The following is a 22,056-nucleotide window of genomic DNA, read 5'->3' on the forward strand; positions in this document are numbered from 1 at the left end:
GACTACAGCTGACCTGATGATGCCGTGCCGCGCGTCTGGTGTGAAAGCAGGGGGTTACCGTGCTGCTATAGCTCTGGTTTCAGTAGTTCCTTACATAAAACAAAACAAACCATTCAAAGCTGCTTTCTTCTTGTTCTGAATCAATTCAGTTTCATCATTCTCAGAAATGACTGCATTATGCTATATTAAGATGGTCCAGATCATTGACAATATGCATAAATGTGAATGCATGTTTTTCAGATTGAAAGGATTTGGGGGAACGGTGGGTTTGTTGCGTATCTAATTTAAGATTAGGATTAATTTGCTCTGGATGAAATGCACAAGCTCAGACCAAAAAATAAATAAATAAATAAATGCCTCAAAGAAAATGAGCATGTGATGAAGGCGTTCGTCTCTAATCGCACGTCCCCAAAGTGCCGTTTCCTCTAAATTCATCATTCAGCCATGACACAGTAACAAGAATTTATTGCACAACATCAGTTTTATTCTTTGCTGACATCGCATAACCAAGATGTGCTTAATAAGTTTCTATGTTTAAAGATCCTTCTTGCATACTGGCCCTATCGAAATAGATTCACTGTCCTTAAGAATTGGTGGATGGCATACTCCAATAAATAATGGCCACATTCCCAAAAAATAAATACGTGGGACTGAAACAATGAGATGTACTGGAATCCATAAGTATATATAATATGCTGTATTGTTAATTGTGCATAACGTCTGGTGAACTCTCTTCTGACTCTGGAAACCTCATCTTTGTAGTGTGAATGAAAACTTGATATGTGATTTGTGAGGCTGAGATACCACAGTTGAATTTCGTCTAACCAGTGGAACCAAATGTGTCACATATGTCACATGTAACTAAGTGAGAAAAAGTGATATTGTATCTATGGTTTCATGCACGTGCCGGTGTTAACATATACTGGCCTCATGCCATACACGTGTGTTTGGTGCGGGCAATTCTTTGCATGTGTGCATGTGTCTGCGTACATGCTTGTGCGTGCTTGTGTGCATGCACACATGAATATGTGAGTGTGCATGTGTGCATGCATGCATATGTGTGTGCACATATGTGCATGTGTGTGTGCACATGGGTGTTTGTGCCTGTGCGCATGTATGAGTGTGCATGCTCGCATGTGTTTGCATTCGTGTGCATATGTGTGTGTGTGTGTGACCGACAGAATGCCCGGCATGTGTGTGAGTGCGTTTGCGTGCGTGTGAATGTGCTTGTCAGACATGATGTGGGCCCAGGCGCAGCACAGAGAATGCCCGGCGGTGCTTGCGCAGGAGCAGACGGATCTTCTCGTCGTCCGAGTCCGGGTCCAGTGGCTTGTTGTACTCCTCATCCTCCAGTTCGTTGTCAGAGGCATCGCGGCCGCTCTCGGCCCGCGCCGCCTGTGTGGAGCTTGGCTCCGACGCACTTTTCTTGCGCCATTTTGTTCTGCGGTTCTGGAACCACACCTGAGGGAAGTGCAAACACACACTTGTATTTGATTGGTTCTTTTAAGGAGTTATGTTTTTTTTGTTTGTATTTTTCAAATTCTCAATTTAAGCACCTATCAATAAAGCATGCATGATCGTGGAAATTATAGACTGTATAAATCTCAATTGCAATTTAATGTGCACACCTAAGTTCTCTCACTACTGCATTGTGTACATGCATACAGTATGTGTGCATGCGTGCATGGGAACTTATTCAGTCATGTTGGCTTACTTTGACTTGCGACTCAGTCATGCCTAATGAGTATGCCAGCCGTGCCCGCTCGGGTCCTGCCAGATACTTGGTCTGCTCGAAAGTTTTTTCCAGGGCAAAGATCTGGTGCCCGCTGAAAGTGGGTCTCGTGTGTTTCTTTCTGCCTGCTGGCTCCCCTGGATGGCCACTGTCTACTGACAAGAAGCAAAAGAATTTCAGCAAACAATGTATTGGCCTGAGTTATAACTTAATGCTCTTGTTCAAACATTATCAGAATTAATTAACTCGCACTGAAGTTGTGCTTTCCAGGGACACAAATTATGTCTAGTTTAAGTCTAAATCACGCTGCTATTTTTGTTTTTCATACTATATATAAGTGAGAACTGACTTTCTTAACAAAAGTGGTTTTGTATTATTGTATTATTATTTGTATTATATTCTGTTTAAGATTATCAGTACTACTCCTTGGCTATACCCACACTAATTGTGTAATTTTGAAATTTGATTCAAATCATAGTATTCTGAAGATCAAGAGTTTAAGCAGATCTGCTAATGTAGCTTAAACAACTCTAGAGGCACCACCATTATATTATATTATTGTGTTATATTCTATAATTAATTAACAAAACGTTTTTATTTTGTGGGCCTGATCACAAGCTGTTGAAAGCTTGGTCTTTGTCATAAAAACAGCAGTAGAAAACATGTTTTCTTTTCACTATAAAAACTCAGTTAAGATCAATCATAATTCTGCAGAATACCATATATATATATAAATTTGGTACTCTGCATAACATGAAGAAAAATGAAATATAAAGTAAACTACTTGACATTTCCAATCATTGGGAATATTGTCGTTGTTGTTGTTGTTATAACATATATAATATATGAATATATATGCCATATTTAGTCATGTAATAGACCAGATATTAAATCAATGTTAATTATTCTTCAGGTTTATTTTTTTAGGTACAGGTACAATTATTCAATTATTTGGTTAAATCAATTATTTAACAAGGTCACCAAAATAAACATCTTTCCAAAGAAATTGATTAGTGTTATTCTTATTACTTAGCATCATATCTTTATGTGGTTTTTGTAACACTTTTTTATTTACACCCATGGCTATGACTGCAATAGTCAAAAAGTAAGTTCTTATTTTAAAAAGACTAACATCAAGACTTGTTTGCAACAATTGTTTCTAATATTTCAGATATTTATCTATTTCATAATATACAGGTAATTTAGAAGTTGGATGTTTTGCCCTAGATTATGCATTCTTTGATTAGGTGTTAGATGAGGTATTCTTTGATTAGGTATTAGATGAGGTATTCTTTGATTAGGTGTTAGATGAGGTATTCTTTGATTAGGTATTAGATGAGGTATTCTTTGATTAGGTGTTAGATGAGGTATTCTTTGATTAGGTATTAGATGAGGTATTCTTTGATTAGGTGTTAGATGAGGTATTCTTTGATTAGGTATTAGATGAGGTATTCTTTGATTAGGTGTTAGATGAGGTATTTGATTAGGTATTAGATGAGATATTCTTTGATTAGGTGTTAGATGAGATATTCTTTGATTAGGTGTTAGATGAGGTATTCTTTGATTAGGTGTTAGATGAGGTATTTTGCACATTTCTCTGTTAGATGTATAATGATGAGGAATAATGTGGTTTTCTTACTGTTGCTGCATTGTTGCCTCCCTCCTCGCCAGTCGTAGCCTCCGTCCACCCAGCAGCTGCTGCCTCGCCCCTTCACACCCGGGCACTCCGCACTAGGTTTTGGGAAACCGCCCAGCCCCGTGGGGGCATAATCCCGGTTGTAGTACATCCCTGGGCTGGGCATGGCCGTGCTAAAGCCGCCCATGGCGGAATAGCCCGTGAGCAGGGCGGTGTTGGCGGGTGCGCCCACCATGGAGCGGCTCAGGATGTCGCTGATGCCATGCGGGGTGCCCGCTTGCAGCTGGGCATTGAGGTTGGCGGGGCTGAGCTTGTAGAAGGAGTTGGACACAGAATACTGGCACATGGGTGCCTTGATGTCCGACGGGAACTGGTTCAGGCTGTTGTTGAAGAGGAAAGACCCCGAGATATTGGGCTCCATGGGAACCAGCGACTGTCCCTCCTCTTTGTCCAACAGCAACGGCTCCAGGGTGAAGAACTTAACGAAGACCTCGCATTAAACGCATCCAGTGGTCCGGTCCAGTTTGGCTAGCCTCCAGAAAGATACCGGGTTATTTTTTTTAATCTTCTGGAAGCTTATCTTAGTCTTCTATTACTTGGCTGTTGTAGAGTCTTACGCCTGTCTCTCTCTGCTTAAGGGGTACCTCAAAGTGGGTCAGTCTGGGGTCAGTAATTCTATTTGTCCACTTCTTCTCCCTCAACTTTCACCTGTTTTGCTCCATACTTAGTGCGCCAACTCCAAAGTCAACACCAGGTGTCTCGCCACCTTTAACCCACTACCACTCTCACTTCTGTAGACAAATGCCCTCAAGCCAGCTCCTTGCTCTTAGGTCATAAATAAGAACTACCTTGCACAGATGTGGCATGCTCTTGATAATAATGACCAACATTAGACTACCAGGCCTTGATTGGACAAGCGTTTGAGATGTCACGGTACGTCACTGGTCACTGCACAGGATGGAGGCATTTGATTGGTCGACGGGAGATTAATCAGTTTTTGAAGTGGCAGGGTGGGAATGAGTGAGATTTTGATAGCTTCTCTGCCCCGTGTGTGAAAGAACAGCTATGAATTGGAGCAGAAAGATATGGGACTTTAGGAAGGTTTCGTGGCCACCTGGACTTCATTTTACCTTTTCTTTGTAATTGCAATTTTTATTTTGATTGCAGTACTGTGAGCTAACAATAGGAAGTAAACAGAGATTTGATGAAGAGGTTGAACACTTGGCTTTTTATTTTTCCGCGTGCCATGTTGGACAATATTGACGTTTCTGCTTCTTTTTCCTTTCCCAGTGTGGGTTACATCTGGTTTTTTTTCCAGAAGGTATATTTGTTTATTGGTGGAATATTTGTTCTGTAGTATAGAATGTACACATGCATGCTTGCACTCACATATGCACACAAATGAAATGAAACAAAGAGTACCAGGATAGACTACACAGCAATTAGTTGCTATACTTTTCCCTGGATTAAATGTTTATTCTATATTTTAACAATTAAACTCATGCTTATTTGTGAACCTTTGAATGTTGTTTTAATGATGTTTTACTGTTGACTACAATTTAAAATGTTGTTATTTCATTATATATATATATATATATATATATATATATATATATATATATATATATATATATATATATATATATATATATTCTTGTTTTTAATATTGTTCAGTTTTTATATTTACAGAACAAATTGTGAAACCAATGTCATCCCTCTGTCTCTAAATGTCATTGAACTGGAAGCTATAACAAGAGTATCTTTTTTCTCTTTCATCACAATTTAAATCAGCCTAATTGCGTTCTGTATTTTGCCTGTACTACCCGGGCATACATCAAACGTGCTTTTATAGAGCAGCATGCTATGAACTGAAGCCCCCCCCAAATCTGCAGCTTTACACACTTCAGGAACCGCTTTCACACACCAGGCCCATTGCCACCAAAGGGGAAGTGTTTTCATCTCACAGCATCAAATTCATAGAAATGCCAGAAAGCCAAATAGCCCGAAACCTGAATAAAAGTCAGCAGTTAGGATCAGCAGTGAGGATCAGTCACTTGAAGCTTATCTGAGGTACAAAAGTGTTCAGGATTGCTGCAGGTGGCTACAGAGTAAGAGGAGCTTTCACCTTGCCATACATGATACTGCAGCTGAGGAGGTTGTGGATTCAGTCTGGCGCTGTTTATGATTGCCTTCGTTTTATGTAACTAATTAGTTATAGGCATGTAAATAATTAGCAAGCATCTCAACTGTAACTAATTATTTGCTATTGCATCTCATCATGTTAATGAGAGTAATTATGAATGGTAATGGACTTGGTGGTACTTATATGTAGTGTGTGTGTGTGTGTGTGTGTGTGTGTGTGTGTGTGTGTGTAACAGATGTTAACAGATGGAGCATGGACAGGTTTTTATTTTTTATGAAAATGGAAGTAAAAAATCTAGAATGATTCATGTTACCAGTAAAGGCTTAGCAGCTCTTATGAAAACAGTTTTCAAGAAATGTCCACAACAATCTTGCTTAAGTTAGCAGGAGAATGGATTAAATTAAATTAAAACAGGTACAAAACATCTTACTTTGGCTGTCAAGTAAAATTACGAAATGCACACTAAGTCACAGTATTACCCGCTTTCTGTCCCACTCTGACCAGAGTAATAACTGACCATGCAAGAGAACTGATGAATACAAGAAGCAGTTATTTTCCAGCAGGGAACATGAACAACACTAAAAGGTTTCTTGCATATTTCAAAGCCTTTTTTAATTATTATTATTTTGGATATTTAATGAAAATCAAGCTAAGGCAGGCTGAAACTGAGGTGCTGCTTCAGAGCCTTTTATGTATAAGATCATGATTTTAAGATTCCTTTGATCAACACCTCTTCTCACCCAGTTAATGAGAGGACTGCTGCTTCCTTGGAACATCAGATTTTTAGGGGTTTTTTCACTTAACTATCCTGGCATGGTCTGTCCTAATGCCTGACCCATAAAATATAATTTTCCAAAGAAGGCTAATCAAGCAGACCCAGTTCGACAGGACTGAGTGTCTTTCTTTCTGGTTCGTTTAGGATAAGTTTTTTCTTCATGTTCTCACCACAACCTTTAATAACTGGCACCTTCGGCATGCAAATTCCTGATAAGGACCCCACGGAGACCCACCCCTCTCCACCCTGCCTGTGATGTCACCTGTTTTATATTCTATCCGTTACAAGGCCGACGTTACAATTTTCACGCATTTATGGATTTTATGAATGTTAATGAATAAATTATCTCAATTTACATACCATTCAACATACGTAAACACCCCCTTGGGTATTTATTTGCAAATTGTAAAATCTACTGGGTTGAAATTATTCAATTACTCTTGCCAGAAGAAGACTGATGTAACCCTCTTGAAAACTGAATTATATTTGTATGCTCAAGATGATGTACATATTTATATATAGAAAGGCATAATTCTTTTAATATACATTGCTACAATAAATCCTATAAATATATAAGATATACTGGGGGATGTAACCCCAGGATGTTAAACACCTGAGCGGAGACTGTCATGTTGTTTGGCCACTTTAGTGGACAGTGTAAACCTGCTTAGTAGATGACAAATACACCATTTTGACTAAAGGGGGCGCCAGAGGTGTTGTTAGTGCTACTGAAAAGCGGTTGTGTCACTGAGAACATACTCATTTTTACCAAAAACATACAATGGATCCTTGAAAGCATTTAATAACAGGTCAATGCATGGAGCACATTTACACATGTACACAAAGCCATGTAGATTATTTTTTGGTGCTTTTATATGGCATTTGATGACATATGTTCTGTGTTGCAACAGTTTGAAATATGGTGATAAACTCATGGACCCAGTGTGTTGTATTGGTATTACACGAGCAGTTGCTGTAACTAGCATGCTATGGCCAGTAATACCTCAAAGCATGACTTTAGCCAATTCATAGGATAATGTTAATCACTGTCAGATAGTCAAAGTAACCGCAAAATATGTCCTAAATTATCAAAAATCATATACTGTAACTCACAGATGTTTGGAGCATTTTGTATAATTTTGTTTTGTTTATCTTTTGCTTTAGTTTAGCTTTGTTTTGTGTACACAGAAAATATGCAAAAACAGAAAATGCCCTTAGACATCAGAGGGTTAATTTCCATCTCTCTCTCTCTCTTTCCCTCTCTCCACCTCCCCCCACCTCCACTGTGTGTGTGTGTGTGTGTGTGTGTGTGTGTGTGTGTGTGTGTGTGTGTGTGTGTGTGTGTGTGTGTGTGTGTGTGTACACACCCTAATGTACATCTACATGTGCATGCACATGCCATGACACTGATGTAATCCAATGCTCTTTCTGAAGTCAATAGGCTTTTCTGAAGGCATTCAGTTGCTCACTGAAGTTGTCGAACTTGTCTCAATGAGGACATTCAGCGTGCCAAAATATAATGCCCAGAGACCGAAACAGTTCAGTTCATCTTCTACTGACGAAGATAATGTCTGGTGTGGGATGAATTATGTAAATGTGAAACCATGCCTGCGCTTTTTTTTTACTTATTTATAATACCACATCTCACTAGTGATGTGGCATAATTATGGAACATACAGTAAAAGTACAAAGAGCATCATATCTATTGTCATGACTATTACATTAATTATTAAATTGAGACCACAGCAACCTTTATTTATTGCACGTGAATTTTAGTTGTGTGCACTGTACTGATAGTTATGTACTGTATAGCATCCAATATACTGTACCATAATATCCTATATGCTGTATATAATGTTATATAATGTATAATAGTTTGACATCATATATACTGTTATTTTGCAGGTTGCGATACAGCTCTGATAAGAATTACGTGTTTCCCACAGTGTAACGTATCCTGCAGCGTCTCTGTCTTGAAAGCACTTTGGGTATTTCCCAGAAACCTGGTGTCTGCCTAATGTTGTTTATAGGAAATGCATTACATTCATCTGTCAGGTGATTATCTGCACAGTATTGATTAGTTTAGGGTCCCAATTCAGTAGCACATCGGCGTTTGTCTTTAGTCAGTGTACGAGAGTCCGTGTTTCTTTATTTTCTTCAGAAATGCCGTTAAAGCACTTGTTGAGACATGTCTTCATGTCACACGGCTCATTGTGAGTGGCACGATACTAAGTAATGTTCTTGGTGGAGTAGTAACTCCTCTGTGCTTTTGAATTAAATTAGAAAGGTACAATTTAATACTAAATAGACTTTGCTGGTAAATGAAGAATGTGACCCGTATATAAAGAATGTAACTTGACAGTGGAGTTCTCCTTCTGTTTTCTCCAGGTGGCCTTAGCCCGGCCCATTTCGCTTCTCTTAGCGTTCGTTTTGTCATTTGAGGTAAACAACGAGTCAAGTGGAAAGAGAAAAGCGCACACTCACTCACGGCAGACAGTCGCATAACTACTCGCGTGTTCTACGGTGAGCTGCCGCGACGCTTTCAGAGACGTTAAAGGAAGAGGCAACATGAGTGAGTATAAATGGTTTATGAGATGATCGTAATATGGTAAACTCGCAACACATCATTTATGTCCGTCTGTGCGAGCTGTGAGATGCAGCCGTGCCAGTCAACATGCTATTCTCTGCTCGTACGATAACGCATGTTCCCTGTGCGTTTATTTCTAGAGAAACACGCTCGCGTTTGTGGGAGTCGTTGTCTCGGTCCCATTCGGTTCCTTTCAGAGGCCAAAGGACAGCTCGTTACGATTTCCCAAGGAGGGTGCCTCGCGACGAGGGACACTTCGTCCTTCAGGCATGGGTTGGTTTTCCTCGTGCGTCCAGTTAAGCTAAATGAAAAGATTCGCATACGTATAGAAGGTGGAGTATCGTCGCGGGACGGGGCCCTCCGCATCGGTTTCACCAACAACCCCCCGAACCTGATACCGCCAACCACTTTACCGGACATGCACGGTACGCCGAGATGCCGCGTCGTGCCGGTTCCCGAGGAGGTGTGCCTACCCGGCGCAGAAATGGAATTCTGGTTGAACTACGCATCGTTGGTGCTGATTCGTGGAACGGATAGGAAGAAATACTGCATGAAGGCAAAAGAGCTCAGTCTAAACGAGCCGCTCTATGTTTTCTTGGATCTGTATGGAAACACGAGCGCAGTGCGTCTTCTAGGTAGCGATCATTTGCACGTAAATAAATATGCTGTTTATTCTTTCTGCTAACACTCACGAAAATTAATGAACTAACATGGCGCTAAACGGTAATAAAATGGCTAGGAAGTAAAAGTATCAAAATCAAATTTGTGTTTATTTTGCGTTCCAGGTTCGAGAAAGGGGGCTCGCACTTCATGCCCAGACGAGCTACTACATTCCAAAAGCCTGACTGACAGTGATGCAACGACAGTGTCCAGCGAGAAAGTACATTCAGGTAAAATGCAGTTGTATGTGCAGTTTTGGCGTTGTCTGCGGTTCTCTGGCACAGTGCTTTAATTATTCAGATAATTATACAGTTGTATCAGAACAAGAAAGATCAAATGATGAAGTCGTAATCACGCACTCTATGTATGCACGTTAGAGGTATATGATGATATTACTGATTTTTCTTCCTCTTTTGTATTCAGATACTAGACGAGTTCTTAGAGAAGCATCAACATGGCGAGCCAGATTTGCTCCATCTTATGTCAATTCACCAGTATATACACAAGGACCAGACCCAACCAAATGCACACAGACTACAACCAACAGAAACCTCCAAAACAGGAATCTTCAGTTATCAATGGTAACTATTCAGACCCCTGCTGCACATTGTCAAGAATGACAAATTGAATGACATAGTATCAGTTACCCTGATACCATGTGGTATCCAAAAAATACTGTGCAATTTCTCTTTTATACTTCACTTATTAACATTTTACAATACAGATGTGATTCTGAAGAAAGTGCGTAGCCTCACTGACCCCTATATTTCCACTGCTGCCATTAGGAAGAGATGGATGTCACCTTCTTGCTGAGAGTGTTTCAGTGCCAACATCTCAGTTCCAGCAAGGTCCACGTGATCATCAGGAGGAAACGACTCCTTAAGAGCGCCATCATAGCTATGTCTAGCAGCAACTTTCACTGGACTAAAACCCCTCACATTGAGTTTGTCGGTGAGGAAGCCTTTGACAATGGCGGTCCAAGAAGGGAGTTTTTTAGGTAATACAGTTTTACTCTAAATTGCTCTTAGAAGTGTAATATAAACTCACCACTTAAAGACCTCCTTGTTAGCTAGTTATTTTTCATGTGTATGAATTTGATTAAAATGTCTTTTTCTCTCCTTTTGCATTTACTTCAGACTTCTGATGATCGAGGTACAGAGCAGTCTGGGTATTTTTGAGGGGAAGCCGGGACACTTATTCTTCACTTACGACCAGAGTGCTTTGCAGCAGCACAAGTACAAGCAGGCCGGAAAGCTGGTTGCTTGGTCTGTAGCTCATGGAGGACCAGGACTCAAGGCTCTAGACCCTTGTCTTTACCTGCTCATGTGTGATCAGGACACTCAACTCGCCGACTTTGACTGGCGTCTAATTCCAGATGCTGATGTCCAGGAAAAAGTACAAAAAGTAAATATGTGTTTGTTTGATTGCCTGCTCAGTTGCCTTTTTATCTGCTTCTCTGCCTGTGTATTGGCCACTGTTTATTCATCATGGTAATGTTTGCAAATGTCCGTACCTAACTCAGTCTCCCCTTGTTTAGATTTTGTCTTGCAGGACAAGTGAACACCTTTGTGCCCTGCAAAGAGAACTAGGAGACTGGATCTGCGACTGTGGCTTTCCGGGCATTTATGGACCAAAGATTTCCATCCAAGACCTTCCTAAGATTTACTCCTACATTGTGAAGCACTACATTTACCTCAGGTATACAAAGGAGCGCACTCCGCTTAATACATCAAAGATGTGTTCTGCTCTGTTCCTGGAGAAATAACCATTGGGTCAATTTTCTAGACCCAGATAAAGACTATGCATGGACTAAAGACTATTTTAAATGATTATTTCCCATTGGCCCTGCAATTTACATTAAAACTAGGCTTCACCAATTGTCAGGAAACCAGCCTTTACAGCTTTGTTCCAACCTTACTGTAACAAATCTAATTTTTGTTAATTTTCAGAGTATCGAGTATGGTTGTCCAGTTCATGGAGGGCATGAACTCATACGGTGGGCTTTGGGACACAGTGAAAGCGAACTGGATTGATTTCCTTCCCATTTTTACCAACATGAATGAACCCATATCCAGAAATTCAATCACGGCCCTTTTCCAAATCAACTGGAGTAGGGAAGGAACCAAGAGCAGAGAGGAAGAAGAGGAGACTGTCTATTACTGGGAGCTGGTGCTTAGGATGATTGAGGGTGAGGACCATAGTTGGGGGATTTATCTCATGTTTGTGTGTAACTGTATGCACTATATCTGAAATATATGCTAAAAACAAGCTTCATTTTCCCAACCACCCCACAGATAAAAAAACAGAATTATCTTTCCGAGAGCTCCTAGCATTCATTACTGCAACAGATGAAGTTCCAGCCTTGGGATTCCCCCAGAAGCCCAGCATCAACTTTTACCATCCTGACAGGCACGGCTGCCGCCTACCATATGCCTCAACGTGTATGATGGGACTTTTCCTCCCCAGGGGGGTCAAAAGCCAAGCAGAACTTAATGCAATGCTTCTCCGAGCTGTGAGAGACTCAGCAGGCTTCGGTAAAACATAGGAATGTGTTGTAGTCAGTGGATTGTTAGTCTACCCAAAAGTATAATATTTATTTATGACTATGTTGTGTATTTGCTCAAGGAATTTAAGCGTTCACACTTTTAACTGTCACATCACTCCAGCCCTCAGAGATGGCAGGTATCAGTGTGCTTAGCCTATGGATATTCTTTCTCTTGTGAAACATGTTTAATTAAGAACAGGTGCATCTGCACTGTTTGGCTTAACAAATGACCTCTTGCTTATTAGCATTTTGTCAAGCTTTACAAACCTTTACAAACAAGCTTTACAAATGTCTGTTTACTGAAATATGAAAATAACAGACATTTTAGGGAAGTCGTGGCATACTGGCAGACACCAGCATGAATGGCCAGTGAATGAAGGTTAGCAGAAAGGTGAGAGTATTGGGAAGAAGAAGAGCAGAGTACCTTGCACACGATTGCTATTTAGAATTTTCCAATATTCTAAATGGTAAGAAGCTAAGATATGAACTATGGATTTTCACATGCCCTGGTTCCCAGGATCCTAGTGATCAAAAAGGAAAGCCCAATTGAAATTGGTTCATTCCTATTGTACAGTGGTTGTTGTGTCCCTGGAGGCTGCTTCCTTGTGCACTGTATGTGATGAGCTGTGTGGCTTCTGGCAGTGAAACAAGAAAATGTCACTTTTCAACCTATTACAGGGAGAGTTGGGACTCTCCATTGAGAGTGCTGTTCTCTTGCTTCTGTGTTTATACCTTAAACATTTCTTTATCACACTATACGAAAATGTAAGAAAACAACAACAGAAACACTAACTGAAGTGTTTCCTTTGCAAATCAAAAATTGTAAATTTGAAGAACAGATGAAAATTTTTAGTTCATGTTTCCTTTTTGTTTCTAACAACTAGTGCAAGTTATCCATTTTGTTAATTTTGATTTTTAACACAATTTGTATATTACAAGATATGTATATAAAATATATATATATTCTGTGACCCTACAAATATGAGTAGTTCCATTTTTTAACAACAGCGACCTTTTAAGTGATCATTTTACTATAATCAAAGAAACACATTCCCTATGAATAAATAAGTTATTAGAGAAACAATTTAAACAAGTATTGAGAATGAAGAAATATGTATGTTTTCAGTTATATTAACAAGATTACAGAACAAAAAACACCAATAATTCAAATGTCAATGTCTCAAAGGTAGTACAAATGTCAGTGGAGCCCCTACTCTGTCCATCTTAGTAAGACTTGTCAGCCTCATTCAAATCTATAGCAACCCGTCGTCTTTTGGCACATGAATCCCATCTCATTACAATACCCGCAACTAGGTCGTAGGATATCACTATATCTGAAAAATGGAGCTAATTAAAACACAGAAGACAGACGACAAGTGGAATTGTGTGCTTCCAGAAAATGAAAAGGATGCACAGACAACGTGCTACTTTAGAGCGTGTCGAGCAGAATCGTGTAACCTACGTCCGACCTCATCTTAGGATATACAGTAGGAGAGGACACGCGCAGACTGACATATAATACCGTGAATAAGATTATTTGTAGCCTTGTAAGAGTTTGTAGCCTAACGACAGTTTATCATTAACTTTCACAGCTAGTTCCCAAAACACGTCTAACGTATCCGACTGCTTTGGCTCGCAGTAATTTTCCACACTGTAGGCTGACGTAAATCCGGAAACTTTATCTTATGAGTTTTACTCACCGACTTTCTTAAAGGTGCAGGTGCGGGTTCTAACTAATATTAGCGATACATCAAATATGAAAGTAAGAAATTTTCCATTGAATAGCGCCAAATCGTCCTATAGCAGAGAGGCTTTTGCTGAAGCAAATGAAATTAGTTAGGCTGCTATACAATCGAAAATTATTCATTTATTTAGGTTTCTGATATTTTACCTATACGTGCATATATCTATATGAATATTATGCCTACAGTACATACAAAAGACAGAAACGAAAAGTTGTATTCTTATATTAGATTTAGATGGTGTGGGAACAAAACGCGTGTCTCTTGGAATAATGTAGGTTCTGTATAATATGTAATATATAGGATCGGTGCACTTGGGAAATTTACCTTTTAAATACTTCTCTGGAGATACTGATATGAACAAGCCCCTGGAATTCACAGAGAGCACACTTTAAAAACTTATACAACTCTGGTATTCCCCGTATTTCCGTGGTTTAAATTATCTTTTTAAATTTCACTTCACCAGAGTAGTCATTTCATTCATTATTAGAAACAAGAGCCAGCATCCACACTTCCTAAACTGATTATTGAACTGATTTAATTTCAATGCTTAGGCTATAGGATCAGATCAGAAGTAAACAGGTAGTGGTAGCTCATTGGTTAAGGTACTTGACTAGTGAGCCGAAAGTTCCCAGTTTAAGTTGCACTGCTGCCAAGTTGCCACTGTTTGGCCCCTGAGCATGGCCCTTATCCTTCAATTGCTCAAAAACTGTACTCAGTTGTAAATGTAAGGTGCTTTGGATAAAAGAGTCAGCTAAATGTTTAAAGATGAACTTTCAGTTTCATATTGAGTGTTATGTTCATAGAACTATTATAAGATAAGGACATGGTCAGAGAGCCTCAACATATGAGATTCGTTTGCACACACCCAGACATGCACATACACACACAAAGCAGAGTTCCTGGAAATGTAAAAAAAACATGTGTCTTGGAATGCTATAGAATATATATTAGTCACTGAAGACCTGCTTGGGCATTTATGTTTTATCCTTTATTATCATCATATATTATTCAAAACAGTTTTCTGGAATTCACAGAGAACACAGTTGAATCAACTTATGTACAATACTCCTCTTAATTCCTTGCTTGATTTTTGTTTTGTTTGTCACTATATCAAACTGAATCAACACTGTGCTAGTTATACATGCTGATTAGTATATATGCCCCTCTTATTCATAATGTGTCCATGCTAGACAAATGGATATATGGTTCTTAAACTGATATGTCCAACATAATATATTCATTATTAATAACTCTAAAATCCTAAAAAAAAAAACCTAAAAAAAAATCCATTAAAATATATCAAATATGTATTTTATTAAAAGTACAGTCGTCGGGATGATTTATTTTTGCACTGAGTTCCACTGAGATCTTAAATATGGCAATTCACAGAAAGCACACTTTAAAAACTTATACAACTCCAGTATTCCCTTATTTCCTTGGTTTGAATGGTCTTTCACTTGGCCAGATTAGTCACCTGTGTCTTATTTAATGTCACTCCCATAGATTTCATACATTATTAGCCAGCATTCCGCCCTCCTAATCTCAATTTCTTATTGAGCAGGTTAAATTGTAATCCTGTAGGATCAGAAATAAAGGATGAACTTTCAGTTTCATACTGAGTGTTATGTTCATCGAGCTAATAAAACATAAGATAAGATAAGATAAGATAACACTTTTTTGAATCCAAAGGAAATTGCATTAAATCGGAATAAACAGGTTAGGGTTGTAGATGTGATCTGGAGAAATACACAAGTGCAGGATTGTATAAGTGAGTTACCCAGTACAGTGTAGAAGTAGTGCGTACTGAGCAAAAGCATGCATATATTTTATTAATATATATTTGATTAATCCTAATAGTTGACATACCATGTCTTTCTCTCTCGCTTTCACCCTCTCTAAATGCTATAGTGAACTATAAACCTGAATTATGTGATATTTATTGAAAATGAAATTTATTGAGTGTGCACTTTTTAGTCAGATAACAAATACCTGAGAAATATGTGATTTCTTGGAAATGGTCCAACAAGCACTTGCTGTATTTAAACTAGTAATTCATGGTTAGGGGTGCTAATATTCCCCATCTGGATTGCTGGAGCTGTGTTGTTTACCAACATGCCATTGTTGAGAAGGCTTATTTTACCAAAACATCAGTGAAGATTACAATGTCTCTACATGTCAAGCTTTTCTCTGTGTGGAAATTCTTGTGCATGGAGAGTCACCTTTCATAGGGGCCCAGGCTGGAAAATGAAAGTTCAAGGGTGAAGTGCTACGCTTGGTATTTAGGACCAGAGCTGACATGTTTTATATATACTGTACAATCAGATTTTGGTTTAACATTTTGGGTGCCATTGTGCGGTGCCTTGACAGTCTAAAAATAAACACTATATATATATCATCACTATTCTCTTGTTATAGAACCAGCTGGATGGGAAAAGCAGTCCTAGGACTACCCAAAAAGTAAGTGTAGTCAAAATACAGCTACAGAGCATACCAAAAAGAAGGGTTGTAGCTTTACTGGCAAAAGGATACAGTGAGTGTCAGGTTGTTTCCATCTTGAAAATTTCAAATACTGTGGTTCATAAGAACAAGGTCAAGCAGCAAACACATGGGACAACAACAGCTATAGACTGGCAGAGGTCAAAAACGACTCTCTATCGACCATGATGATCGCCACCTCATTCAAATGTCACTTAACAACCGTAAGATGACGTCAAGTGACCTACAAAAAGAATGGCATGCAGCAGCTAGGGTGAATTGCACAGCGAGGATGGTTCAATACAGGCTTCTGGAGGCAGGGCTGAAGTTGTACAAAGCTAGAAAAAAGCACTTCATCAATGAGAAGTAAAGAAGAGGCAGATTGAAGTTTGCGAAAGACTGTAAGGATTAGACCGTAGAGGACTGGAGTAAGGTCATCCTCTCTGATGAGTGCAATTTTCAGCTTTGTCCAACACCTGGTCATGTAATGGTTAGACAGAGACCTGGAGAGGCCTACAAGCCAGAGTGTTTCCCACCCACTGTGAAATTTGGTGCAGGATTGATGATGATCTGGGGGTGTTTCAGCAAGGCTGGAATTGGGCAGATTCGTCTTTGTGAAGCACACATGAATCAAGCCACTTACAAAACTGTGCTGGAAGAAAACTTGCTTCCTTCTGCTCTGACAATGTTCCCCATCTCTGATGATTGTTTTTTTCAACAGGACAATGCTCCATGTCACACAGCCAGGTCAATCAAAGTGTTGATGAGGGACCACTAGATCAAGACCCTATAATGGCCAGCCCAATCTCCAGACCTGAACCCTATTGAAAACCTCTGGAATGTGATCAAGAGGAAGATGGATGGTCGCAAGCCATCAAACAAAGCAGAGCTCCTGGAATTTCTCTGCCAGGAGTGGCGTAAAGTTACCCAACAGCAATGTGAAAGACTGGTGGAAAACATGCCAAGACGCATGACAGCTGTGATTAAAAATCAGGGTTATTCTACCAAATATTGATTTCTTGACTCATCCCAAGTTGAAATATTAGTACTGTGTTGTTTATAAATGAATATGAGCTTGTTTTCTTTGCATGATTTGTGGTCTGAAATTTCTGTAACTGTTTTATTTTGACCATTAGTCATTTTCATTAAAAAAACATGCTCTAAAATACAATATTTTTATCTGGAATTTGAAAGAAAGGTTAATAACTGATCATTTTGTAGTGGTCTCTTATTTTTTCTGGAGGGACTCTTTTTCTTAGGTGCCCAGACTGGAGAGTGAAAGTGCAGGGACGAAGTTTTATGCTTGACACATGTACTGAATCAGCCAGCCAGGACTGCCTCAAATTCCACTAATCAGCACTCTCCAGTTTTAGAAGCACAGAGGTTATCATCAGTAGACAAACAGGATGTACAAGACATCTTCCCAGCTTTTTTATTAAATGTTGTTGCCAAGATTGCAATAAAGATGCCATAAAGATGCAATAAAGATTAATAACAAGCTAAGCATCTCCATGCCAAAAGGGCAAGAATCACAAATGAACAATATTTATTTATTGCTTTCAAGGATCTATAAACTGCTCTGTTTATGTCTTTCATATGAATCTGCTGATGATGTGACAAATGATTCTGTTAAAATAATAGTGAAAATATAAAAAAGTTCATGTTGGATACTTTTTAAAAATCTTTTTATATGGGACTTTTGGAACATAAACATATGTTCCAGTCAAGATACAGCCAGTATGTATTTTCAATATACTACACACTCTGTAAGGTGTACAATACTGCTCTTTTAACAAAAACAAATAAACAAACAATCAAAATGTAATAAATGTTTTAAATGGTTGTCATATATTATAAACTTTACTGACCTTCCCTCTCAAAAAATTTTTTATTTTTCCCAGATGAAGGTGTTGCATCTTTCTTTTAGTTTGAGTTGATGCTTTTGCTTACTTTCAATCAAGTAATAATAATCTGCATAGTAATGTGACAAATGCAACTCCAAACAAAGCTATATTTGAGTCTGGCTCAAGGGAGCTGACAAAAATATCTGATTAGGACTGAAAAACTTCAGTAATGATGTTAAGGAAATTCCAACAGAAACAGGTTTATGTTGGTGGTAAGTTATAAGCTGGAGAGAAGATGTAGGTTTTTGAGCTGTGTTTTGAATGTGGAGAGAAATATACCGATGGACACGTGGAGGAAGAGAATTCCAGAGACGAGGAGCTCATCTGAAAAATGCCTGTCGGCAGAAGATGAGCGAAGAGTATGGGTGGGTTTGTAAGGAAGGAGAAGGTCAGACAAGCGGGAAGGAACAAGGCTATTATGAGCTTTCTAAATGAGCAGAAAGATTTTGACACAGATGTGGTGTTTTACAGCATGTTGGCAAACACGTGAGCCGCATGTCTCTTGTCTTCGTTGCTGCTCGGTGTGCTTGGGCAGCAGTGTCAACTACTCAGCCCCCGATAGCAGACCTCCCAACGGCAAGGAAACTCCCGGCTTCCTTCGGCGGTCGGTGTTTCTGTAATGGTGAGATGTGACGTAGAAGTGGGATGCTGAGGCGAGTTTCTGTGATGAACGTGTTTATTAACAACAAAACCAAAACTGAAACAAAGCACAAAGAACAATAACAAAACACAATAGAACAAGCTGATGTGGCAGACAGCAAACTGGAAACTCACAGTGGTTGTATATAATAGATCTATCACCTTTAATGAGAAGGTTAGATAGGAATAAGGGTGGGAGAATCAGCTGACTCATTGGGGAAAGACGCATACTGAGTATTTTTATTTGTATGTTTCAAGCAGTCAGCATTTACATAATGGATGGCTTTGCTGTTTACTGTTCAAACGACCAAATGTGTGAAAGATGTAACATTTAAAACACACGTTATGACCTAGTCTAGGTTAGGACATAACATAGAGATGGAGTGGTGGATGGGTAAACGTTGAATAACTATACTAAACTGTACTATACTAACTATGCTTAGTATAACTATACTAACTAGCTATAGTATAACTATACTAAACTGTGGTAAACCGAATAACAACGTGAACAGACACACTGTGACAGAGATGTCACTTAGGAAGGTTAAATGGATGTTCTGGCTGCTATGCCAGACAGCTGGCCCTTCGGTCCGGTGGTCAGAGCTCACGTTTACCTCCTGTCAGACCTGGATTCCAGTCCTGGGTAGGGCGGCTGCCTTCAGCCTTCATTACCGGCACCAAATGGAATAATGAATGGGTATGCTGTAGGACACATGGAAGACAATCACACCAGAAAGATGTTGAGATGGCCAATGCTGAAAAAGGACATAAACAAACAACAACATCCCCAAACTAACTGTACAAGAAGATAAATCTCACTAACCTCACTGGAAAAAAAAAAAGAAATAAAGGGTGGTTGGGCACAATCACTTTCATAACTCCCTAACTAACCCTAAACCACATAAGAACAAAACTCAGCAGAAACAGTGACCATCACTACACCTGGTGTGCTAAGTACCACAAAGAACCCAAATTAAGAGGACCACATACAAAACTACACAAAGCTATTTACACAGGTCTGTCTACATGTGTACAGGGACAGAAGTACAAAGGGGCAAATCAGAACTCTGAGTCAAAATACTAGCAAGAATAATCAGAGCACAAAGTAACAATCAGTGAAAATGTAACGTGTGAACAAAAGAAGCACAAGAGAGCTCTAGGACAGCCAGAACAGCATCATTGTAGGCTCTTTAGTAGTCACCGGATTTCGTGGGATGACAACACCGGAAGATGATGCCATTACCAGAAGACACGGGTCAGACAGCGGATGGGGTTCCAGGTCAGGTGCTGTAATTATAAACAGACAGAAAACTCCACAACACATACAGCGGAGGGTGATACGGACAATGTTGACTTAAATACCTCAGCGCCTGGGCTGACTTGTGTTATAAACTTCTGTGAACGCAAGGAATAAAATGTGAGCTTAAAGACAAAGCACTTCATTTGTGTTTCTAAGTATTTAACTGCATGGCATTCCGCAGGCAGGACTCAAAGCATTCTGCTGAAGAATGACAAAGCGATAAGAAGACAGTGGTGAAGAGGAATTCGCCGCAACACTGTCTGTCCTGTCTGTGTTCAGAATCTCCTGACATCCTGACTTTTCTGACATCTAAGGCAGTCTTTTCCAGTTTTAAAATGATGGTGCTTGCGTAGAGAGAAAGGTCCCGAATATTTTTTGCTAAAATATTCTAAATTCTATTAAATTGGATCATATAAATGGGAAGCTAAAATCTTATTTTTATGAATCTAAACTGTTCTGATGCTCCCCTTGGGTTGCCCGTTCTTTTGAAAGAGAGTGTTAGAATACACGCGCACATCTCCCCGGACCCGCACGGGCGCTCTTTTTCAAAAGAAGGTGCGTCACGTTTAACACTGTTTACTGGAAGCCTGCCAGTAGGCGCAGCTAAGTTGAAAGCCTCTTTTGAAAGTCGGTAATTTTCCAAGGACAACCCCACCGTATTTAGGCCAATCCCCTTCCCCTGCGACCTACGGTGAAAAATGTTTTGGGTTCAAACCAGAAGCACGTGCGCTATCCCCTATAAAATGCCAGCACACTCCCCCTTCCAGATAGAAACATTAACTTGCTCTAAGATACGAATCTGAACAAACTGTTTAATAGCAAAAATGACAAGAGCAAAGACGACATCCAACACAATGGGTAAGACTTTTCAGCACTGTTACCTATCTTTTAAATTACGCTTTGTTTTAATTTAACGAGGACATATTATTTGCTAAGATTTCATTTGAAGATTCCTGCTTAAGGATTTTCTGACGAATACATTCCCTATTAATAGCTTGTATATAGATACTTATATGTGTATACGTTTATAATTATTTTTATTAAGATATTTAAACGTTTTATTTGATTTCTACATGTTCTTTTCTATTAATTCTATTGAAAGAGTTTCTATTAATCCTGTTGTTATTTAAGTAGCATTACTTAGCCTACTTTAAATCGGATATTTTAAATCAGGACAACCTGAATGCGTAATTTTTGTATGCATATTGTATCCTTCCTCAGTTTGAATTATTTGGCGGTTTGATTTTTTGTTCCGTTCATTCCGTTTCAGGTCACACAAAGTTTAATTAGTCATAAAAACCAGATAGCAGCGTGATATTATTAGCATCTATAAATTGTGTTTTACAATGCATGAATATAAACAATCTGTAACTGATCCATTTGAAGTCCTAGTTTTCACTTTCCACATGCAATAAGCGATGCAGCGTCATCACGTGCTGTAAACTTCCAACTGTAAGCTTATTGCACACGGAAAGCGAAACCGCGGTCTTGCCTCCGATGGCTAGATCTAAAGAAAACAACGCGCATGAAATGTGATTAAATATCTGATTGAGATTTAAAATATAGGAAGTACTAAAAATCAATTAGACCTTAGGTTGTTGTGAGAAAAGTAAACGAACCTACGGTGACCATAAGGGTAAGAAAAAAACCGTCAGGATTTCCAACGTAAACAGTGATATCAGTTATAATAATACTGTTCTTAAGTTCAGCACAGATGCAATTCAGTGCAATTACACCGTAAAAATGTAAAGAGAAACACAATTGTGTCTGCATGCTTTGTTTAAAGCTTTGTTTGAACTGGCTACCCTAGCACGGTTAGCAACGAACAGACTCTTTACCCGTTTGGTCACGAGCAAAGCAAGTTTAACGGCTGTTGGCTGACAATCGTGTGTAACCTCCAGGGACTCGCCGAGGC

The 22,056-nt window shown here is 39.2% G+C and overlaps 3 protein-coding genes across 3 annotated transcripts in view; 2 read left to right on the forward strand and 1 right to left on the reverse strand.

Moving 5' to 3' along the window:
• Positions 1-1,230: 1,230 nt before the first annotated feature.
• nkx6.3 (NK6 homeobox 3) lies at positions 1,231-3,789 on the reverse strand. Its single transcript, XM_027025040.2, has 3 exons — positions 3,372-3,789; positions 1,715-1,884; positions 1,231-1,461 (listed from the first exon to the last, which is right to left on the reverse strand). Exons 1-3 carry the CDS (start codon positions 3,787-3,789, stop codon positions 1,231-1,233), a joined length of 819 nt encoding a protein of 272 aa, XP_026880841.2.
• Positions 3,790-8,769: 4,980 nt separating this feature from the next.
• Positions 8,770-12,962, forward strand: LOC113586703 (G2/M phase-specific E3 ubiquitin-protein ligase-like). The gene is made up of 9 exons (XM_027025038.2): positions 8,770-8,858; positions 9,014-9,508; positions 9,659-9,763; positions 9,957-10,114; positions 10,319-10,530; positions 10,670-10,937; positions 11,071-11,231; positions 11,483-11,721; positions 11,828-12,962. Exons 1-9 carry the CDS (start codon positions 8,855-8,857, stop codon positions 12,076-12,078), a joined length of 1,893 nt encoding a protein of 630 aa, XP_026880839.2. The 5' UTR covers positions 8,770-8,854; the 3' UTR covers positions 12,079-12,962.
• A 7,816-nt stretch (positions 12,963-20,778) lies between these two features.
• The window catches only part of LOC113586701 (E3 ubiquitin-protein ligase NEURL3-like), a 2,617-nt gene continuing 1,339 nt past the window's right edge, over positions 20,779-22,056 (forward strand). Inside the window, 2 exon segments of the mRNA XM_027025036.2 lie at positions 20,779-20,999; positions 22,043-22,056. The exon segment at positions 22,043-22,056 is cut by the window's right edge and continues 124 nt beyond it. Of these exon segments, the coding sequence (XP_026880837.2) occupies positions 20,966-20,999; positions 22,043-22,056 (48 nt within the window). The 5' untranslated portion in view covers positions 20,779-20,965.

Source organism: Electrophorus electricus, chromosome 18, assembly GCF_013358815.1.
Source record: "Electrophorus electricus isolate fEleEle1 chromosome 18, fEleEle1.pri, whole genome shotgun sequence".
In the NCBI taxonomy this organism is placed as follows: domain Eukaryota; kingdom Metazoa; phylum Chordata; class Actinopteri; order Gymnotiformes; family Gymnotidae; genus Electrophorus; species Electrophorus electricus.